Source organism: Pseudophryne corroboree (genome assembly GCF_028390025.1).
Source record: "Pseudophryne corroboree isolate aPseCor3 chromosome 3 unlocalized genomic scaffold, aPseCor3.hap2 SUPER_3_unloc_64, whole genome shotgun sequence".
Lineage (NCBI taxonomy): Eukaryota > Metazoa > Chordata > Amphibia > Anura > Myobatrachidae > Pseudophryne > Pseudophryne corroboree.
The window spans coordinates 479,213-497,548 of record NW_026967557.1 but is presented as its reverse complement, the minus strand read 5'-3'; the positions used below and the strand labels follow the sequence as shown (position 1 = coordinate 497,548).

Sequence of the window (18,336 nt, the reverse complement as noted above, 5' to 3'; positions counted from 1 at the left end):
GGAGCAGCCTGTGGTGTCCTGTTATTATTATTATACAGGGGGAGCAGCCTGTGGTGTCGTTATTATTATTATACAGGGGGAGCAGCCTGTGGTGTCTCATTTTTAAAACTATACAGGGGGAGCAGCCTGTGGTGTCCTGTTATTAATACTATACAAGGGGAGCAGCCTATGTTGTCTTGTTGTTACATACAGGGGGAGCAGCCTATGGTGTCCAGTTATTATTATACAGGGGGAGCGGCCTGTGGTGTCCAGTTATTATTATTGTTATTATACAGGGGGAGCGGTCTGTGGTGTCCTGTTATTATTATTATTACTATACAGGGGGAGCAGCCTGTGGTGTCCTGTTATTATTATTATTATTATACAGGGGGAGCAGCCTGTGGTGTCCTGTTATTATTATAATACAGGGGGAGCAGCCTGTGGTGTCTCATTTTTAAAACTATACAGGGGGAGCAGCCTGTGGTGTCCTGTTATTAATACTATACTGGGGGAGCAGCCTGTGTTGTCCTGTTTATACAGGGGGAGCAGCCTATGGTGTCCAGTTATTATTATACAGAGGGAGCGGCCTGTGGTGTCCTGTTGTTGTTATTATTATTATACAGGGGGAGCGGCCTGTGGTGTCCAGTATACAGGTTGAGCGGTCTGTGGTGTCCTGTAATTATTATTATTGTTTTTATTATTATTATTATTATTATACAGGTGGAGCAGCTTGTGGTGTCCTGGTATTATTATTATTATACATTGGGAGTGGTGGTGATGTCCTACAATACTGGAGGAATGGTCTGAGGTGTCCTGCTTTTAAAGACATCTGTTATTATTTTTATACTGGGGTGCAGCCTTTTGTGTCTTTATTATTATTATTTTTTTTATTATTGTTATTATTATAAATTTTATTATATGTAATTGTTGGGATTGAATATATTGCTCAGTATGAAGCAAATGTATATCACACACCTGGGAGTGTCACTGTGACATCACTTATATCTATAGTAATAAAACAGGGACATGACTGGGGAGGTGAGGGGATCTGAGAGCGTCACAGTGGCATCACTTATATCTCTAGTAATAATTCAGGGACATGACTGGTGAGGTGAGGGGAACTGGGAGTGTCACAGTGAGATCACTTATATATATATATATATATATATATATATATATAGTAATAATACAGGGACATGACTGGGGAGGTGATGGGAGCTGGGAATGTCACAGTGACATCACATATCTATAGTAATAATACAGTGATATGACTGGGGAGGTGAGGGGAGCTGGGAGTGTCACAGTGACATGACATATCTATAGTAATATTACAGGGACATGACTGGGGAGGTGAGGGGATCTGGGAGTGTCACAGTGACATCACATATCTATAGTAATGTAACCCCTCTTTTTCCTGGGGGTACAGTGTATATGTGCAATGTGCCTCCACCCAAGCTATTTAGAGCCCAATACTCTAATCGCTTAAGAAATACCCTACCCCTGTAGTGGTCGGTATGTGATATAACCAGATAGGACTATGCACATTTACCTATCGTACCTTTCCTTTGTGATTTCAGGCTCTTCCACAGATACGGAGACAGTTCCACCGGTAAATATACTAGTTTTAATATGCAAGAAGTTATAGGCCACCTTATACAGTTATATCATATAATACTCAAACCATGAACCGTTCTACTAATACCCCACCTATACATAATAATCTACCCCACCTATACATAATAATATACCCCACCTATACATAATAATATACCCCACCTATACATAATAATATACCCCACCTATACATAATAATATACCTCACCTATACATAATAATATACCCCACCTATACATAATAATATACCCCACCTATACATAATAATATACCCACCTATATATAAGGTAATGCATACAATACATAAAATATGATTCCCACCCGGGTTCTCTTACTATAATCGTGCACGGTTGGGGCCCTTTCGTGTCTGTGTATAAGAAGTACTCTTGGTTATATGGGTATCCACTTGGAGCAATTGTCCTCATGATTGTTGAGCAATCCCTACTTCACGGCAATGAATAGCATGGTTTCCATGGAAGATCTAATTGTAGCGCTCCTAGACAACCTGAAACAGGAAGGTAGTACGTGGAGCTCTACACCCTGGAATCCCTGACACCCGTGGTCTACTCGTTACATATAGTGGGGTGATGATCTGTGTTACCTGTCCCAGTATAAGCATAGCCCCACTGTAGATCCATGGGGGTGGCTCCAGAATATACAGAAGTCCCGGTTATTGGCACCTGTCTCTGATAGGCGAGGGGTGCTTAGTCTCCCTAGTGTATTATTTCCAAGTTTAGGTGACCCTGCGCCCTCTCTGAGCTGCTTTCATCATTATACACCCCGCACTCTATGACTGCTACCCGGCTGGTCATTATCTAATGGATATGGAGTCTCTAGAGGTGATATTTATACTCCTCAGATCCACCGATGCTGCTGGTCCCTGTGTTACTGTGCTGGGGGCTGGTACTTTAATAGTTAAAGGCTGATAGGGAAGTATGCAGATTAGCAGGATTTATATGGGGGCATCCTGCACTTACAATGATAGTGTGCCCGGTCTGGACCTCCCCCCGCCTCCGCCTCCTCCAACAACCGGGCTCTCCCTGCGGGTTGGATGGGATGAGGGACTCGGCTCTGCCTCGGGGATAAACTGTCTGCTACTGCTGGACTCCTGGTAGCTGCTGCCCGAACTGCTGTCTCCTCCCATGTACTAGCCTGCCCCGCCAGCGCTCCGCCTCCCAGCACTCTCGGTGACAACCAGGTACCAGGACTTCCCTGCTTAGCGTCCACCAGGGAAAATTAACACATCGCTTCTCACCCGCAGCAGAAGACATCCAATTCCTTTCCCCCACAGGGGCTCTCTCACTCGCAGGGAACCGCCTTCCTGTAAGCTCCCTCGTCTCAGCCGCCAGCCTTTTTCTCTCCCCTTAGTCAGCCCACCAACAAAACCGCCACTACACGCGCCCAGCCACCTCTCTCAGCACACGGGACCTCTGGAAGCTTCTCCGTGATCTCCCCCGTGCACTGCGCGCTTCCCAGAGTCCCCTCACCTTCAGCAGGCACAGAATAATAACATGCATAAACACACTATACATTATTGGATCACTAGAAAGATCCAAGTTATTATCACATATATGGTATACATCAGTTGGCAGCATCTCTATTACCTTATAGATCTACACATTCATTCATTGATTTGCCCCCTCATAGTGTCCCAAGGCCTTCAGATCACTAGGGTACTACAGTAATAGTACAGGGACATGACTGGGGAGGTGAGGGGATCTGGGAGCGTCACAATAACGTCACTTCTATCTATAGTAATAATACAGGGAAGTGACTGGGGTCTGAGGAGACTTGTGAGTACAGTAATACCGGGGGATGTGTCTTGGTGATGACTAGAGAGCTGACTGCTGGGAATGGGCCATTATACGGTAACACCAGGGGATGTGTCTGGGTGATGACTGGTGAGGTGACTGCTGGAAATGGGGCATTATACAGTAACACCAGGGGACGTGTCTGGGTGATGACAGGAGAGGTGACTGCTGGAAATGGGACATTATACAGTAACACCAGGGGACGTGTCTGGGTGATGACTGGAGAGGTGACTGCTGGGAATGGGGCATTATACAGTAACACCAGGGGGGGGGTGTCTGGGTGATGACTGGAGAGGTGACTGCTGGGATTGGGACATTATACAGTAACACCAGGGGATGTGTCTGGGTGATGACTGGAGAGGTGACTGCTGGGAATGGGACATTATACAGTAACACCAGGGGGTGTGTCTGGGTGATGGCTGGAGAGGTGACTGCTGGGAATGGGACATTATACAGTAACACCAGGGGGTGTGTCTGGGTGATGGCTGGAGAGGTGACTGCTGGGAATGGGGCATTATACAGTAACACCAGGGGACGTGTCTGGGTGATGACAGGAGAGGTGACTGCTGGAAATGGGACATTATACAGTAACACCAGGGGGTGTGTCTGGGTGATGACTGGAGAGGTGACTGCTGGGATTGGGACATTATACAGTAACACCAGGGGATGTGTCTGGGTGATGACTGGAGAGGTGACTGCTGGGAATGGGACATTATACAGTAACACCAGGGGACGTGTCTGGGTGATGACTGGAGAGGTGTCTGCTGGGAATGGGACATTATACAGTAACACCAGGGGATGTGTCTGGGTGATGACTGGAGAGGTGACTGCTGGGAATGGGAAATTATACAGTAACACCAGGGGATGTGTCTGGGTGATGGCTGGAGAGGTGACTGCTGGGAATGGGGCATTATACAGTAACACCAGGGGACGTGTCTGGGTGATGACAGGAGAGGTGACTGCTGGAAATGGGACATTATACAGTAACACCAGGGGACGTGTCTGGGTGATGACTGGAGAGGTGACTGCTGGGAATGGGACATTATACAGTAACACCAGGGGATGTGTCTGGGTGATGACTGGAGAGGTGACTGCTAGGAATGGGACATTATACAGTAACACCAGGGGGGGTGTCTGGGTGATGGCTGGAGAGGTGACTGCTGGGAATGGGACATTATACAGTAACACCGGGGGACGTGTCTGGGTGATGACTGGAGAGGTGACTGCTGGGAATGGGACATTATACAGTAACACCAGGGGATGTGTCTGGGTAATGACTGGGGAGGTGACTGCTGGGAATGGGACATTATACAGTAACACCAGGGGATGTGTCTGGGTGATGACTGGAGAGGTGACTGCTGGGAATGGGACATTATACAGTAACACCAGGGGATGTGTCTGGGTGATGACTGGAGAGGTGACTGCTGGGAATGGGACATTATACAGTAACACAGAGGGACGTGTCTGGGTGATGACTGGAGAGGTGACTGCTGGGAATGGGGCATTATACAGTAACACCGGGGGACGTGTCTGGGTGATCACTGGAGAGATGACAGCTGAGAATGGGGCATTATACAGTAACACCGGGGGATGTGTCTGGGTGGTGACTGGAGAGGTGACTGCTGGGAATGGGACATTATACAGTAACACAAGGGGAAGTGTCTGGGTGATGACTGGAGAGGTGACTGCTGGGAATGGGACATTATACAGTAACACCGGGGGATGTGTATGGGTGATGACTGGAGAGGTGACTGCTGGGAATGGGGCATTATACAGTAACACCAGGGGATGTGTCTGGTTGATGACTGGAGAGGTGACTGCTGGGAATGGGACATTATACAGTAACACCAGGGGAAGTGTCTGGGTGATGACTTGAGAGGTGACTGCTGGGAATGGGATATTATACAGTAACATCAGGGGACGTGTCTGGGTGATGACTGGAGAGGTGACTGCTGGGAATGGGACATTATACAGTAACACCAGGGGGTGTGTCTGGGTGATGGCTGGAGAGGTGACTGCTGGGAATGGGACATTATACAGTAACACCAGGGGAAGTGTCTGGGTGATGACTTGAGAGGTGACTGCTGGGAATGGGATATTATACAGTAACATCAGGGGACGTGTCTGGGTGATGACTGGAGAGGTGACTGCTGGGAATGGGACATTATACAGTAACACCAGGGGGTGTGTCTGGGTGATGGCTGGAGAGGTGACTGCTGGGAATGGGACATTATACAGTAACACCGGGGGACGTGTCTGGGTGATGACTGGAGAGGTGACTGCTGGGAATGGGACATTATACAGTAACACCAGGGGATGTGTCTGGGTAATGACTGGGGAGGTGACTGCTGGGAATGGGACATTATACAGTAACACCAGGGGATGTGTCTGGGTGATGACTGGAGAGGTGACTGCTGGGAATGGGACATTATACAGTCACTGGGGGATGTGTCTGGGTGATGACTGGAGAGGTGACTGCTGGGAATGGGACATTATACAGTAACACAGAGGGACGTGTCTGGGTGATGACTGGAGAGGTGACTGCTGGGAATGGGGCATTATACAGTAACACCGGGGGACGTGTCTGGGTGATCACTGGAGAGATGACAGCTGAGAATGGGGCATTATACAGTAACACCGGGGGATGTGTCTGGGTGGTGACTGGAGAGGTGACTGCTGGGAATGGGACATTATACAGTAACACAAGGGGAAGTGTCTGGGTGATGACTGGAGAGGTGACTGCTGGGAATGGGACATTATACAGTAACACCAGGGGATGTGTCTGGGTGATGACTGGAGAGGTGACTGCTGGGAATGGGACATTATACAGTAACACCAGGGGAAGTGTCTGGGTGATGACTTGAGAGGTGACTGCTGGGAATGGGATATTATACAGTAACATCAGGGGACGTGTCTGGGTGATGACTGGAGAGGTGACTGCTGGGAATGGGACATTATACAGTAACACCAGGGGACGTGTCTGGGTGATGACTGGAGAGGTGACTGCTGGGAATGGGACATTATACAGTAACACCGGGGGATGTGTATGGGTGATGACTGGAGAGGTGACTGCTGGGAATGGGGCATTATACAGTAACACCGGGGGATGTGTATGGGTGATGACTGGAGAGGTGACTGCTGGGAATGGGGCATTATACAGTAACACCAGGGGATGTGTCTGGTTGATGACTGGAGAGGTGACTGCTGGGAATGGGACATTATACAGTAACACCAGGGGAAGTGTCTGGGTGATGACTGGAGAGGTGACTGCTGGGAATGGGATATTATACAGTAACATCAGGGGACGTGTCTGGGTGATGACTGGAGAGGTGACTGCTGGGAATGGGACATTATACAGTAACACCAGGGGACGTGTCTGGGTGATGACTGGAGAGGTGACTGCTGGGAATGGGACATTATACAGTAACACCAGGGGACATGTCTGGGTGATGACTGGAGAGGTAACTGCTGGGAATGGGACATTATACAGTAACACCAGGGGATGTGTCTGGGTGATGACTGGAGAGGTGACTGCTGGGAATGGGGCATTATACAGTAACACCAGGGAACGTGTCTGGGTGATGACTGGAGAGGTGACTGCTGGGAATGGGACATTATACAGTAACACCGGGGAATGTGTCTGGGTGATGACTGGATAGGTGACTGCTGGGAATGGGGTATTATACAGTAACACCAGGGGATGTGTCTGGGTGATGACTGGAGAGGTGACTGCTGGGAATGGGGCATTATACAGTAACACCAGGGGAAGTGTCTGGGTGATGACTGGAGAGGTGACTGCTGGGAATGGGATATTATACAGTAACATCAGGGGACGTGTCTGGGTGATGACTGGAGAGGTGACTGCTGGGAATGGGACATTATACAGTAACACCGGGGGATGTGTATGGGTGATGACTGGAGAGGTGACTGCTGGGAATGGGGCATTATACAGTAACACCAGGGGATGTGTCTGGTTGATGACTGGAGAGGTGACTGCTGGGAATGGGATATTATACAGTAACATCAGGGGAAGTGTCTGGGTGATGACTTGAGAGGTGACTGCTGGGAATGGGATATTATACAGTAACATCAGGGGACGTGTCTGGGTGATGACTGGAGAGGTGACTGCTGGGAATGGGACATTATACAGTAACACCAGGGGACGTGTCTGGGTGATGACTGGAGAGGTGACTGCTGGGAATGGGACATTATACAGTAACACCGGGGGATGTGTATGGGTGATGACTGGAGAGGTGACTGCTGGGAATGGGGCATTATACAGTAACACCAGGGGATGTGTCTGGTTGATGACTGGAGAGGTGACTGCTGGGAATGGGACATTATACAGTAACACCAGGGGAAGTGTCTGGGTGATGACTGGAGAGGTGACTGCTGGGAATGGGATATTATACAGTAACATCAGGGGACGTGTCTGGGTGATGACTGGAGAGGTGACTGCTGGGAATGAGACATTATACAGTAACACCAGGGGACGTGTCTGGGTGATGACTGGAGAGGTGACTGCTGGGAATGGGACATTATACAGTAACACCAGGGGACATGTCTGGGTGATGACTGGAGAGGTGACTGCTGGGAATGGGACATTATACAGTAACACCAGGGGATGTGTCTGGGTGATGACTGGAGAGGTGACTGCTGGGAATGGGGCATTATACAGTAACACTAGGGGACGTGTCTGGGTGATGACTGGAGAGGTGACTGCTGGGAATGGGACATTATACAGTAACACCAGGGGATGTGTCTGGGTGATGACTGGAGAGGTGACTGCTGGGAATGGGACATTATACAGTAACACTAGGGGACGTGTCTGGGTGATGACTGGAGAGGTGACTGCTGGGAATGGGACATTATACAGTAACACCAGGGGATGTGTCTGGGTGATGACTGGAGAGGTGACTGCTGGGAATGGAGCATTATACAGTAACACCAGGGGATGTATCTGGGTGATGACTGTATCACTGTGTGTGTCAGGTTACTATAAGGTGTCAGGATGTCACTGTCTATGTCTCCATGCAGGAGGGGGAGTATATAGAGGAACACAGGGGTCTGTACAAGGACGTGATGATGGAGAATCACCGGCCCCTCACATCACTGGGTAAGAGGAGACTCTCATGTATTGTACAGGGGAGAGCAGGTATGGGGGCCCCCTATATACACACATCATCTGATAATCACATATATACACTGTACTCAGTCACTGTGTGTCTCCTACAGATGGGCCCAGTAACAGAGATACCCCAGAGAGATGTCCCCGTCCTCTGTATTCCCAGGATTGTACAGAGGAGAATCACAGGACCCCACAGGAGGATCAGGTAGGTGGGATTTAGGGTCTCATCCAATATACCAAAGTGACTGTCACTATATGATCTGTAGAGGAGCTGTGTGTGTATTATACACTGATATTATACTGTTTCACCTCCGTTTAATCACTACGCAAATGCCATTGTATTTTCTGCTGCGGGGTACACTGGGCTCCACAAGGATTAACATCGGGTGTAGAGTAGGATCTTGATCCGAGGCACCAACAGGCTCACAGCTTTTGACTGTTCCCAAGATGCTCAGTGCCGCCTCCTCTATAGCCCCACCTCTATAGCCCCGCCTCCGTGCACAGCTCAGTCAGTAGGTTGGTGTCTTGCAGTAAGCAGGCATATAACAGGGGTGCTGCATTAGGCAGCCTATTGATGGGTTTATTGTAAAGGAAAAGACTGAAGATTCTTCTGACAGAGTAACAGGGCTGCAGCCGGTAACGTCTCCCAGACTTCCCTGACTGCAGCTCCATCACCCCCAGCGGCGCTGTATACTCCCGAGCCCTGGTTGCCGGGTCACTGCAGCGGAGGCTCCGGTTCTTTCACAGCATCAGTCACACACACGCCGCCGTCCTCCCGGATCGTGGGGGCCGCAGGTACGGGGGGGGGGGTAAGGGGTCTCTCTGGCCGCTCTTTACCGCGATCAAGCGCGGCTGTAGGAGGCGGGCTGCGCGTGCGCTGGCGTGGACACTTTTATTGGGCAGCCGCGCCACTAGCCACCAGGGACAATTACAGGGCACAGGTCTGGGTTTTTTATTATACATAACCCCGCTTTTCACTGCCCGCAGCGCCCGGTGGGGATGTCAGCAGGGGGAGCAGATCTGACCTGTGGCCCCTCCCCCAGACCCAGGGCGCTATTTCTGCAAATGTTCCCGTCCTGGAGCTGCATCTCTCTCTCTCCCTCACTCCCGGGCAGCGGACATTACAGACAGGGCTGAGCAATTTTTTTTTGCTGGGGCAAATCCTCCTCTGTGGAACCTCCTGACTGCCAGCGCTGTGCTTCCTATAGGACACTTAGTATTCTACCTGTCACTGCGACTGTGTTAGATAAGAAAGAGTGCATACAGTCAGGGTGGTGTGGTACAAACACCCTGTGATATACATCCAATACCTACTGTGCTTTGCTATATCTATTGTTATCACATATAGCCATACTGAGTATTACTTTGTGTTGCTAGCCCAGTGCAGTTTATGGTGTATAATTTCTGCATGGTACGTGTGTGACTATACATGTGTGTGTGCATGTAGCTGCTGCGTGGCTGCCTTATTGCAGAGTATTTCACTCAGTGGGCTATTCCTATATTGTTATATCTATTGTTATCACATATAGCCATACTGAGTATTACTTTGTGTTGCTAGTCCAGTGCAGTTTATGGTGCATAATTTCTGCATGGTATGTGTGTGACTATATATGTGTGTGTGCATGTAGCTGCTGCGTGGCTGCCTTATTGCAGAGTATTTCACTCAGTGGGCTATTCCTATATTGTTATATCTATTGTTATCACATATAGCCATACTGAGTATTACTTTGTGTTGCTAGCCCAGTGCAGTTTATGGTATATAATTTCTGCATGGTACGCTTGTGACTATATATGTGTGTGTGCATGTAGCTGCTGCGTGGCTGCCTTATTGCAGGGTATTTCACTCAGCGGGCTATTCCTATATTGTTATATCTATTGTTATCACATATAGCCATACTGAGTATTACTTTGTGTTGCTAGCCCAGTGCAGTTTATGGTGTATAATTTCTGTATGGTACGTGTGTGACTATATATGTATGTGTGCATGTAGCTGCTGCCTGGCTGCCTTATTACAGAGTATTTCACTCAGTGGGCTATTCCTATATTGTTATATCTATTGTTATCACATATAGCCATACTGAGTATTACTTTGTATTGCTAGTCCAGTGCAGTTTATGGTGTATAATTTCTGCATGGTACGTGTGTGACTATATATATATATATGTGTGTGTGTGTGCATGTAGCTGCTGTGTGGCTGCCTTATTGCTGAGTATTTCACTCGGCGTGCTATTCCTATATTGTTATATCTATTGTTATCACATATAGCCGTACTGAGTATTACTGTGTATTGCTAGTCCAGTGCAGTTTATGGTGTATAATTTCTGCATGGTACGTGTGTGACTATATATATATATATGTGTGTGTGTGCATGTAGCTGCTGTGTGGCTGCCTTATTGCTGAGTATTTCACTCGGCGTGCTATTCCTATATTGTTATATCTATTGTTATCACATATAGCCGTACTGAGTATTACTTTGTATTGCTAGTCCAGTGCAGTTTCATGGTGTATAATGTCTGCATGGTACGTGTGTGACTATATATATGTGTGTGTGCATGTAGCTGCTGCGTGGCTGCCTTATTGCTGAGTATTTCACTCGGCGTGCTATTCCTATATTGTTATATCTATTGTTATCACATATAGCCATACTGAGTATTACTGTGTATTGCTAGTCCAGTGCAGTTTATGGTGTATAATTTCTGCATGGTACGTGTGTGACTATATATATATATATATGTGTGTGTGTGCATGTAGCTGCTGCCTGGCTGCCTTATTGCAGAGTATTTCACTCAGTGGGCTATTCCTATATTGTTATATCTATTGTTATCACATATAGCCGTACTGAGTATTACTGTGTATTGCTAGTCCAGTGCAGTTTATGGTGTATGATTTCTGCATGGTACGTGTGTGACTATATATGTGTGTGTGCATGTAGCTGCTGCGTGGCTGCCTTATTGCAGAGTATTTCACTCAGCGGGCAATTCCTATATTGTTATACCTGAGTGACTAAGTGTATCAGATGTCTTTCTGTATAATATAGGATTGTATCACAAGATATACTTACTGTGTATTTTTCCTTGTGATTTATAGTCACCATATCGATTTATCTCTTGAACTCCCGGTTTGTGCTGTCATAGTCACATCACCGGGTGTTCTTGCTGGGTATATTGCTGCTACACCTTGTACCAGGTTTCCCGATATTGTGCACGCTCTTATGTCTGCTACACGTGGCAATGACGCTGGGGCTTCTCCCACACTGCGTGGTAGTGAGGCCGCAGACGTAATGGAGGAAATGGTTGTTTCCTCTGCTCTACAAGTAACTACCGTCACCTCCCTGAAGGAACCGACGGATAGACATGTGGAGTGTTTTTTAAAAGCGATTTATACCCTAATGGGGGCGGTGCATAGGCCAACCATTGCAGCAACTTGGGCTGCTGAAGCTGTTGAGGCGTGGGATTAGGAGTTTGCGGCGGAACTGCCTTCCAATGCGTCTGAGCATGCTCGACAATGTCTCTTGTATATTACCACGGCTTCTCTGTACCTTAAGTAGGCGGCCTCCGATGCCGGGGTGCTCGAGACCAAGGCTGCTTCTATGTCTGTCTTGGCAAGACGTATCCTTTGGTTGAGATTCTGGTCGGTGGATGTGGATTCCAAGAAAACCCTGGAGGTGCTTCCTTTCAAGGGAGACATTCTCTTCGGAGAAGACCTCAATAAGATTGTGGCTAATCTGGCTACTGCTAAAACTGCTTGCCTACCTAGTACGGCTCCTTCCGCACAGAAGGCTAAAAGTACTTTCCCTCGGTCCTTTCGTACTCCAGGTAAAGCAAAAGGTCAGGCGTACCCAAAGCAAGCTCGTGCTTCCAGACCTGCCAAGCCCAGACCGAAGCGTGCCTGGGCCGCCCATCAGCCTGCTTCCATAACTGACAAGCCTGCCACATGACGGGGCGTGCCTCCCACTGGGGGATCCCAAGGTGGGGGACCTACTTCTAGGTTTTGCCCATGAATGGTTGCAGACCACTTCGGATAACTGGGTAAGGGAAGTCGTCACTCGAGGTTACGCCATACCTTTCAAGAATCGTCCCCCTCATCGATTTTGTTTGACAGATGTGCCTCTGGATCCGGCAAAAGCATACACTTGGCATTTGGTGGTGCACTCCCTCCTGTCCACCGGAGTGGTGGTACAGGTTCCTCTAGCTCAAAGAGGCAACGGGTTCTATTCAATGCTGTTCCTAGTCCCGAAAACCGGACGGGTCCTCACGGCCCATTCTCAATCTGAAGTCCTTGAACAAGCATGTGCGGGTCTCCCAACTTTCGTATGGAAACTCTGCGCTCTATTGTTCTGGCCTTGGAGCCTGGGGACTTTATGGTCTCCCTGGACATACAGGATGCCTTCCTGCATATTCCTATTGCGGTATCTCATCAGCAGTACCTGAGGTTTGCAGTGGGCAACCTACATTACCAATTTCGGGCGTTACCCTTTGGTTTGACAACGGCTCCCCGAGTTTTCACCAAAGTTATGGCGGTCATGACAGCTTCACTCCGCCGTCAAGGGGTCAGGATCCTGCCGTATCTGGATGAATTGTTGATCCTGGCGAATTCCCCAGATCTTCTCCTGTGTCATCTCGATCTGACGGTCCAGTGCATGAAAGCCCACGGGTGGCTGATCAACTGGAAGAAATCCTCCCTGGTTCCTGCTCGGAGCATGGTACACCTGTGAGCGTTATTGGACACTCACAACCAGCAGTTGTTCCTGTCTAAGGAGAAAGTCCTGAAACTTCAGGACAGGATTCAATGCTTCCTATCTCATCCGCAAGTGTTGATTCATTCGGCAATGCAAGTGCTAGGTCTCATGGTGTCGGCTTTCGACATGGTGGAGTATGCTCAATTCCATTCTCGCCCTCTGCAGAAGTTGATTCTGTCCAAGTGGGACGGCCTGCCTCACCGGATCAGGTTTCACATGATCTCCTTGTCTCCGGGGGTCCTCCTGTCACTGAGCTGGTGGCCCCAGGACCAACGGTTGTGCAGGGGCCGTCCCTTCTGGATATCCAACTGGGTCCTGCTGACGACGGATGCCAGTCTAAGAGGTTGGGGAGCAGTGTTGGAAAAGCACTCTCTTCAGGGTCGGTGGACCAAGGAGGAGTCTCTACTCCCGATAAATATTCTGGAACTGCGGGCAGTGTTCAATGCATTGACAATAGCCCAGCATCTCATACAGAACAGACCTGTTCAAGTAGAATGGACAATGCCACTACAGTGACGTACAGCAATCAGAGCGGCTCTCGAAGCCGCATGGCATTGAGGGAAGTATCACAGATTCTTCAGTGGGTGGAACATCATCTGCCAGCCATATCGGCAGTGTTTATTCTGGGCGTCCTAAACTGGGAAGCGGACTTTCTCATTCATCAGGACGTACATGCCAGAGAGTGGAGCCTCCATCCAGAAGTGTTTCAACTCCTCGTGGACAAGTGGGGCCTTCCAGATGTGGACCTGATGGCATCTCGACACAATCACAAGGTTCCAGTTTTCGGAGCAAGGACAAGGGATCCTCAAGCTGCGTTCGTGGACGTTCTGGCAATACCATGGAACTTTCAGCTACCTTATGTGTTCCCTCCGGTGTCACTCCTGCCCAGAGTAATACGGAAGTTCAAGCAAGAAGGCGGAAACCTACTTCTGGTTGCTCTAGCATGGCCCAGATGGCACTGGTTCTCCGATCTACTGGGACTCTCGTGGGATCGTCCCCTTCTACTTCCACAACGACCGGACCTCCTCGTTCAGGGCCCTTGTGTTTACCAGGATTTGGCCCATCTGGCATTGACGGCGTAGCTCTTGAAGCTTCCGTCCTGAGGGCCAAGGGTTTTTCTGAGGTGGTCGTTCAAACTGTGTTGAAGGCCCGTAAGCCGGCTTCTGCTCTGATCTACCATAGGGTCTGGAATGCTTACTTCACTTGGCGTGCGTCTCATAATCATGACATTTCGAAGTTTAGTACGGCCAAACTATTGGCCTTTCTACAACAGGGCCTGGACTTAGGCCTGCGTCTGGCCTCCCTCAAGGTTCACATCTCTGCCATCCCTCAAGGTTCACATCTCTGCTTTGTTCCTTTGGTTTCAGAGAAAGATAGTTACCCTACCTGATGTCCATACATTCACTCGGGGTTTGCAGCGGATTCAGCCTACATATGTGCCACCTGTGGCCCCTTGGGACTTGTCGTGGTTTTGGAGGCCTTGTAAGAGTCTCCGTTTGAGCCCTCTTGCCTTTGCTGACCTTAAGTGGCTGTCCCTTAAGGTCCTCTTCTTGCTGGCGATTGTTTCAGATAGAAGGGTATCGGACTTGGGTGCCTTATCCTGTAAGTCTCCCTATTACATTTTTCACCGTGAATGGCCGGTTCTTAGAATGCGGCCAGGTTATTTGCCTATGGTGGTGTCTTCCTTCCACCTTAACCAGGAGATTGTGGTTCCGGCTTTTAATTCTCCTGAGTTGTCTTCCAAAGAGCGGTCTTTGGATGTGGTACGGGCTCTCCGTATCTATGTGAAGAGAACTACCTCTTTTAGGAAATCTGATTCTCTTTTTGTGTTGTTTGGTTTTCACAAACGTGGCTGGCCTGTTTCCAAGCAATTGGCCAGGTGGATTAGAATGGTGATTGCACATGGTTATGTACAGGCTGGTCATCCGGTTCCTGCTACCATTAAATCCCATTCTACTTGGTCGGTTGGACCTTCTTGGGCGGCCCACCATGGTGCGACCCTTGAACAGTTGTGCAAGAGGGCAACATGGTCCTCTGGGAACACGTTTATAAGGTTCTATGCCTTCGATACTTCCGCCTCCCAGGATGCTTCCTTTGGACACCGGGTTGTTGTACTCGCTACAGTGCTTCCCCTCCCATAAGGAACTGCTTTAGGATATCCCCGATGTTAATCCTTGTGGAGCCCAGTGTACCCTGCAGCAGAAAACAAGATTTATGGTAAGAACTTACTGTTGTTAAATCTGTTTCTGCGAGGTACACTGGGCTCCACAAGGCGTCCACCCTTACGCACTTAGCTTCTTTGGATTGGTATTGGCATTAGCCGCTGACACCCTTTCCTGTGGGGAGTGTGCGGTGTACTTGGCTACGAGCGATTGTCATCTCTGATACCTGCTACTGCATTGGGCTGGTTAACGAAACTGAGCTCCTGTGCACGGAGGTGGGGTTATAGAGGAGGTGGCGCAGTGTATCTTGGGAACAGTCAAAAGCTTTGAGCCTGTTGGTACCCCGGATCAAGATCCTACTCTACATCCGATGTTATCCTTGTGGAGCCCAGTGTACCACGCAGAAAGATTTAACAACGGTAAGTTCTTACCATAAATATCTTTATTTTTTGGTTATTTAGATAGAACGTCTGTCTGATATTAAGGCAGAAGATATAGAGGAAGAAGAAGAGACGTATGTGAATGATATAAAGGCAGAAGATACAGAGGGAGAAGAAGAGACGTATGTGACTGATATAAAGGCAGAAGATATAGAGGGAGAAGAAGAGACGTATGTGACTGATATGAAGGCAGAAGATATAGAGGAAGAAGCAGAGACGTATGTGAGGGGTGATCAGCAGTGTAAGGAGGAGGAGATCCCTACAGATATCAGCACAGGTGAGTAATAAACACTTATTACAGAAGTCACATTCTCATTGCTCAGTCACTACAGCAATCTCTTATCCTACACCCTCCTCCGCCATCAGCCCTATTCTCAGTTGGGTGTTTCTAACCCAAGGCTATCCATGACAAATATCACATAGAGAGTTATTACACACTTATTATAATGTTATTAAAAGTAACAAGCAGAAGTTTATTATTAGTGATTATATAGAAATGTGTATATATGTATGTATGTATGTATGTATATAATATAATTAGTATTGTTTTTTGTGGAGTGCCTAATTTATATGCATTTTGTTAGATGATGCAGGTATGAAATATTTCCTGCTATACAGTAGACCTGAGCCCACCAAATACAATTCGTATAAGATTCAGAAATAAAATGAAATTTGAATCTAGAACTTCAAGTAAAACAGATTAAAAGCTTATCACAAGTACATATCTGTATAATCATAAGACAAGCATTTTGCACTTGTTGTCACCCTTGCATGGGTGGGCTTGTTCTTATCCACTCCAATTCACTCTAAATCCAAATTGCGTGTCTTCCAACGCGTTTCGTCAATAGCGACTTCTTCAGGGGTGTTTTCTGTTAAAGGCTTTATTCTCAAATATCAGTGTAGACTTGAAATAATTGTGTAACCTTCAGACGGTAATTGTGGACTTGTTCATGATGAACACATTCCTAATTACTTGTGAATAATAGTTCCTGCTCTGTGCAGTTCTGAGGTTATGACTTTAGGGAATGTAATGGCCAGATCCAATATTGCTCAATCTAAGGTTTCCCAGTAGCCTTACTACATACATAAATGTGTCTTGCACTCACTATATTAACTAACAATAATAAACAGTGGAGTTTTAGTTCATGTATTGCTCAGTGCATTTAAGCCTGCAGCCCCGACAAGGGACCCCACTATACTGCAGGTGCTACTCTATTGCTCAAAATAATTACCATAAAAACAGCTATCACATTAGTGTTAAACTTTAGGTATGCTCTCAGTGGCGGAACAGTTGCCGAAAGGCTTGGATTGGTTTTCAGAGCACCAGTCTGACGTGCTACCACATCTCACGTGGCCCTCCAATTCACCAGATCTGGGACTGCTTGGCTGGGTCCGGCATTGTACTGTTGGTGCATTTCCTGATGCGTTTGGAATGATTGATGGTTGCTAGGCGCTTTAAATGCCTGTGGTCCTGATTTGTCATGATCTGCATTCGCCCACTGTTCCGCCGCTGAGATTCTTGGTGTCCATACTTCTTCCACTGTAGATGGATACTACTCACTGTCTACAAGGGATCACCAACAAACAAATGCCGGTCTCGGCCAAAACCAATGGCTCCCTTTTGCCAGTCGCATCACGTGCACGACCCATGGTTCCATCTGAAAAAGAAACAATATCTCAACAAATTTGCATTGTATCAATACCTCAGACATTCACAATGATCATCCAGTAGTTGTAGTGTCACCATCTACACGCATGTGCACATCAGTGTTTTGTTTGGTGCGGCAGGAGCCAGACCATGGTCAGAGGGCTGCTGTTTTTTTAGCAGCCATAAGTTTTCTTATTTCTCATACGTCCTAGAGGATGCTGGGGTCACTTCAGAACCATGGGGTATAGACGGATCCGCAGGAGACATGGGCACTTTAAGACTTTTCCAGAGTGTGAACTGGCTCCTGCCTCTATGCCCCTCCTCCAGACCTCAGTTTAGAATCTGTGCCCAGGCAGACTGGATGCACTCCAGGGGAGCTCTACTGAGTTTCTCGGGAAAAGACTTGTTAGGTTTTTTATTTTCAGGGAGCACTGCTGGCAACAGTCTCCCTGCTTCGTGGGACCTAGGGGAGGATGTAGGAACCAACTTCTGTGAGTTTCATGGCTCTGCTTCTAAGCTGACAGGACACCATTAGCTCCTGAGGGGTACAGAACGCTAGCTGCGGCTATGTGCTCACTCCCACAGCCTGCCGTCACCCCCCTTACAGCGCCAGAAGTCAGAAGACAGGTGAGTAAGAGGAAAAGACTCTTCAACATCGGGACGGCTAGAAAGGTACCGCGCAGCGGGCGGGAACGCTGTGCGCCATGCTTCCACACACACAGGTACTGCAGGGTGCAGGGTGTGGGGGGAGGGGGGGTGCCCTGGGCAGCATGAACCCTTATAGGACTGGCAGATTAGGGGCATAAGTTGCTGCGG

The 18,336-nt window shown here is 48.2% G+C and overlaps 1 protein-coding gene across 1 annotated transcript in view; it reads left to right on the top strand.

Annotated features, from left to right (window-relative positions):
- Positions 1–18,336, top strand: part of LOC134984570 (oocyte zinc finger protein XlCOF7.1-like) — a 326,662-nt gene that overhangs the window by 123,401 nt on the left and 184,925 nt on the right. Inside the window, exons 7-10 of the mRNA XM_063950127.1 lie at positions 1,557–1,588; positions 8,442–8,520; positions 8,640–8,737; positions 15,894–16,149. Of these exons, the coding sequence (XP_063806197.1) occupies positions 1,557–1,588; positions 8,442–8,520; positions 8,640–8,737; positions 15,894–16,149 (465 nt within the window). The remainder of the gene's footprint in view (positions 1–1,556; positions 1,589–8,441; positions 8,521–8,639; positions 8,738–15,893; positions 16,150–18,336) is intronic.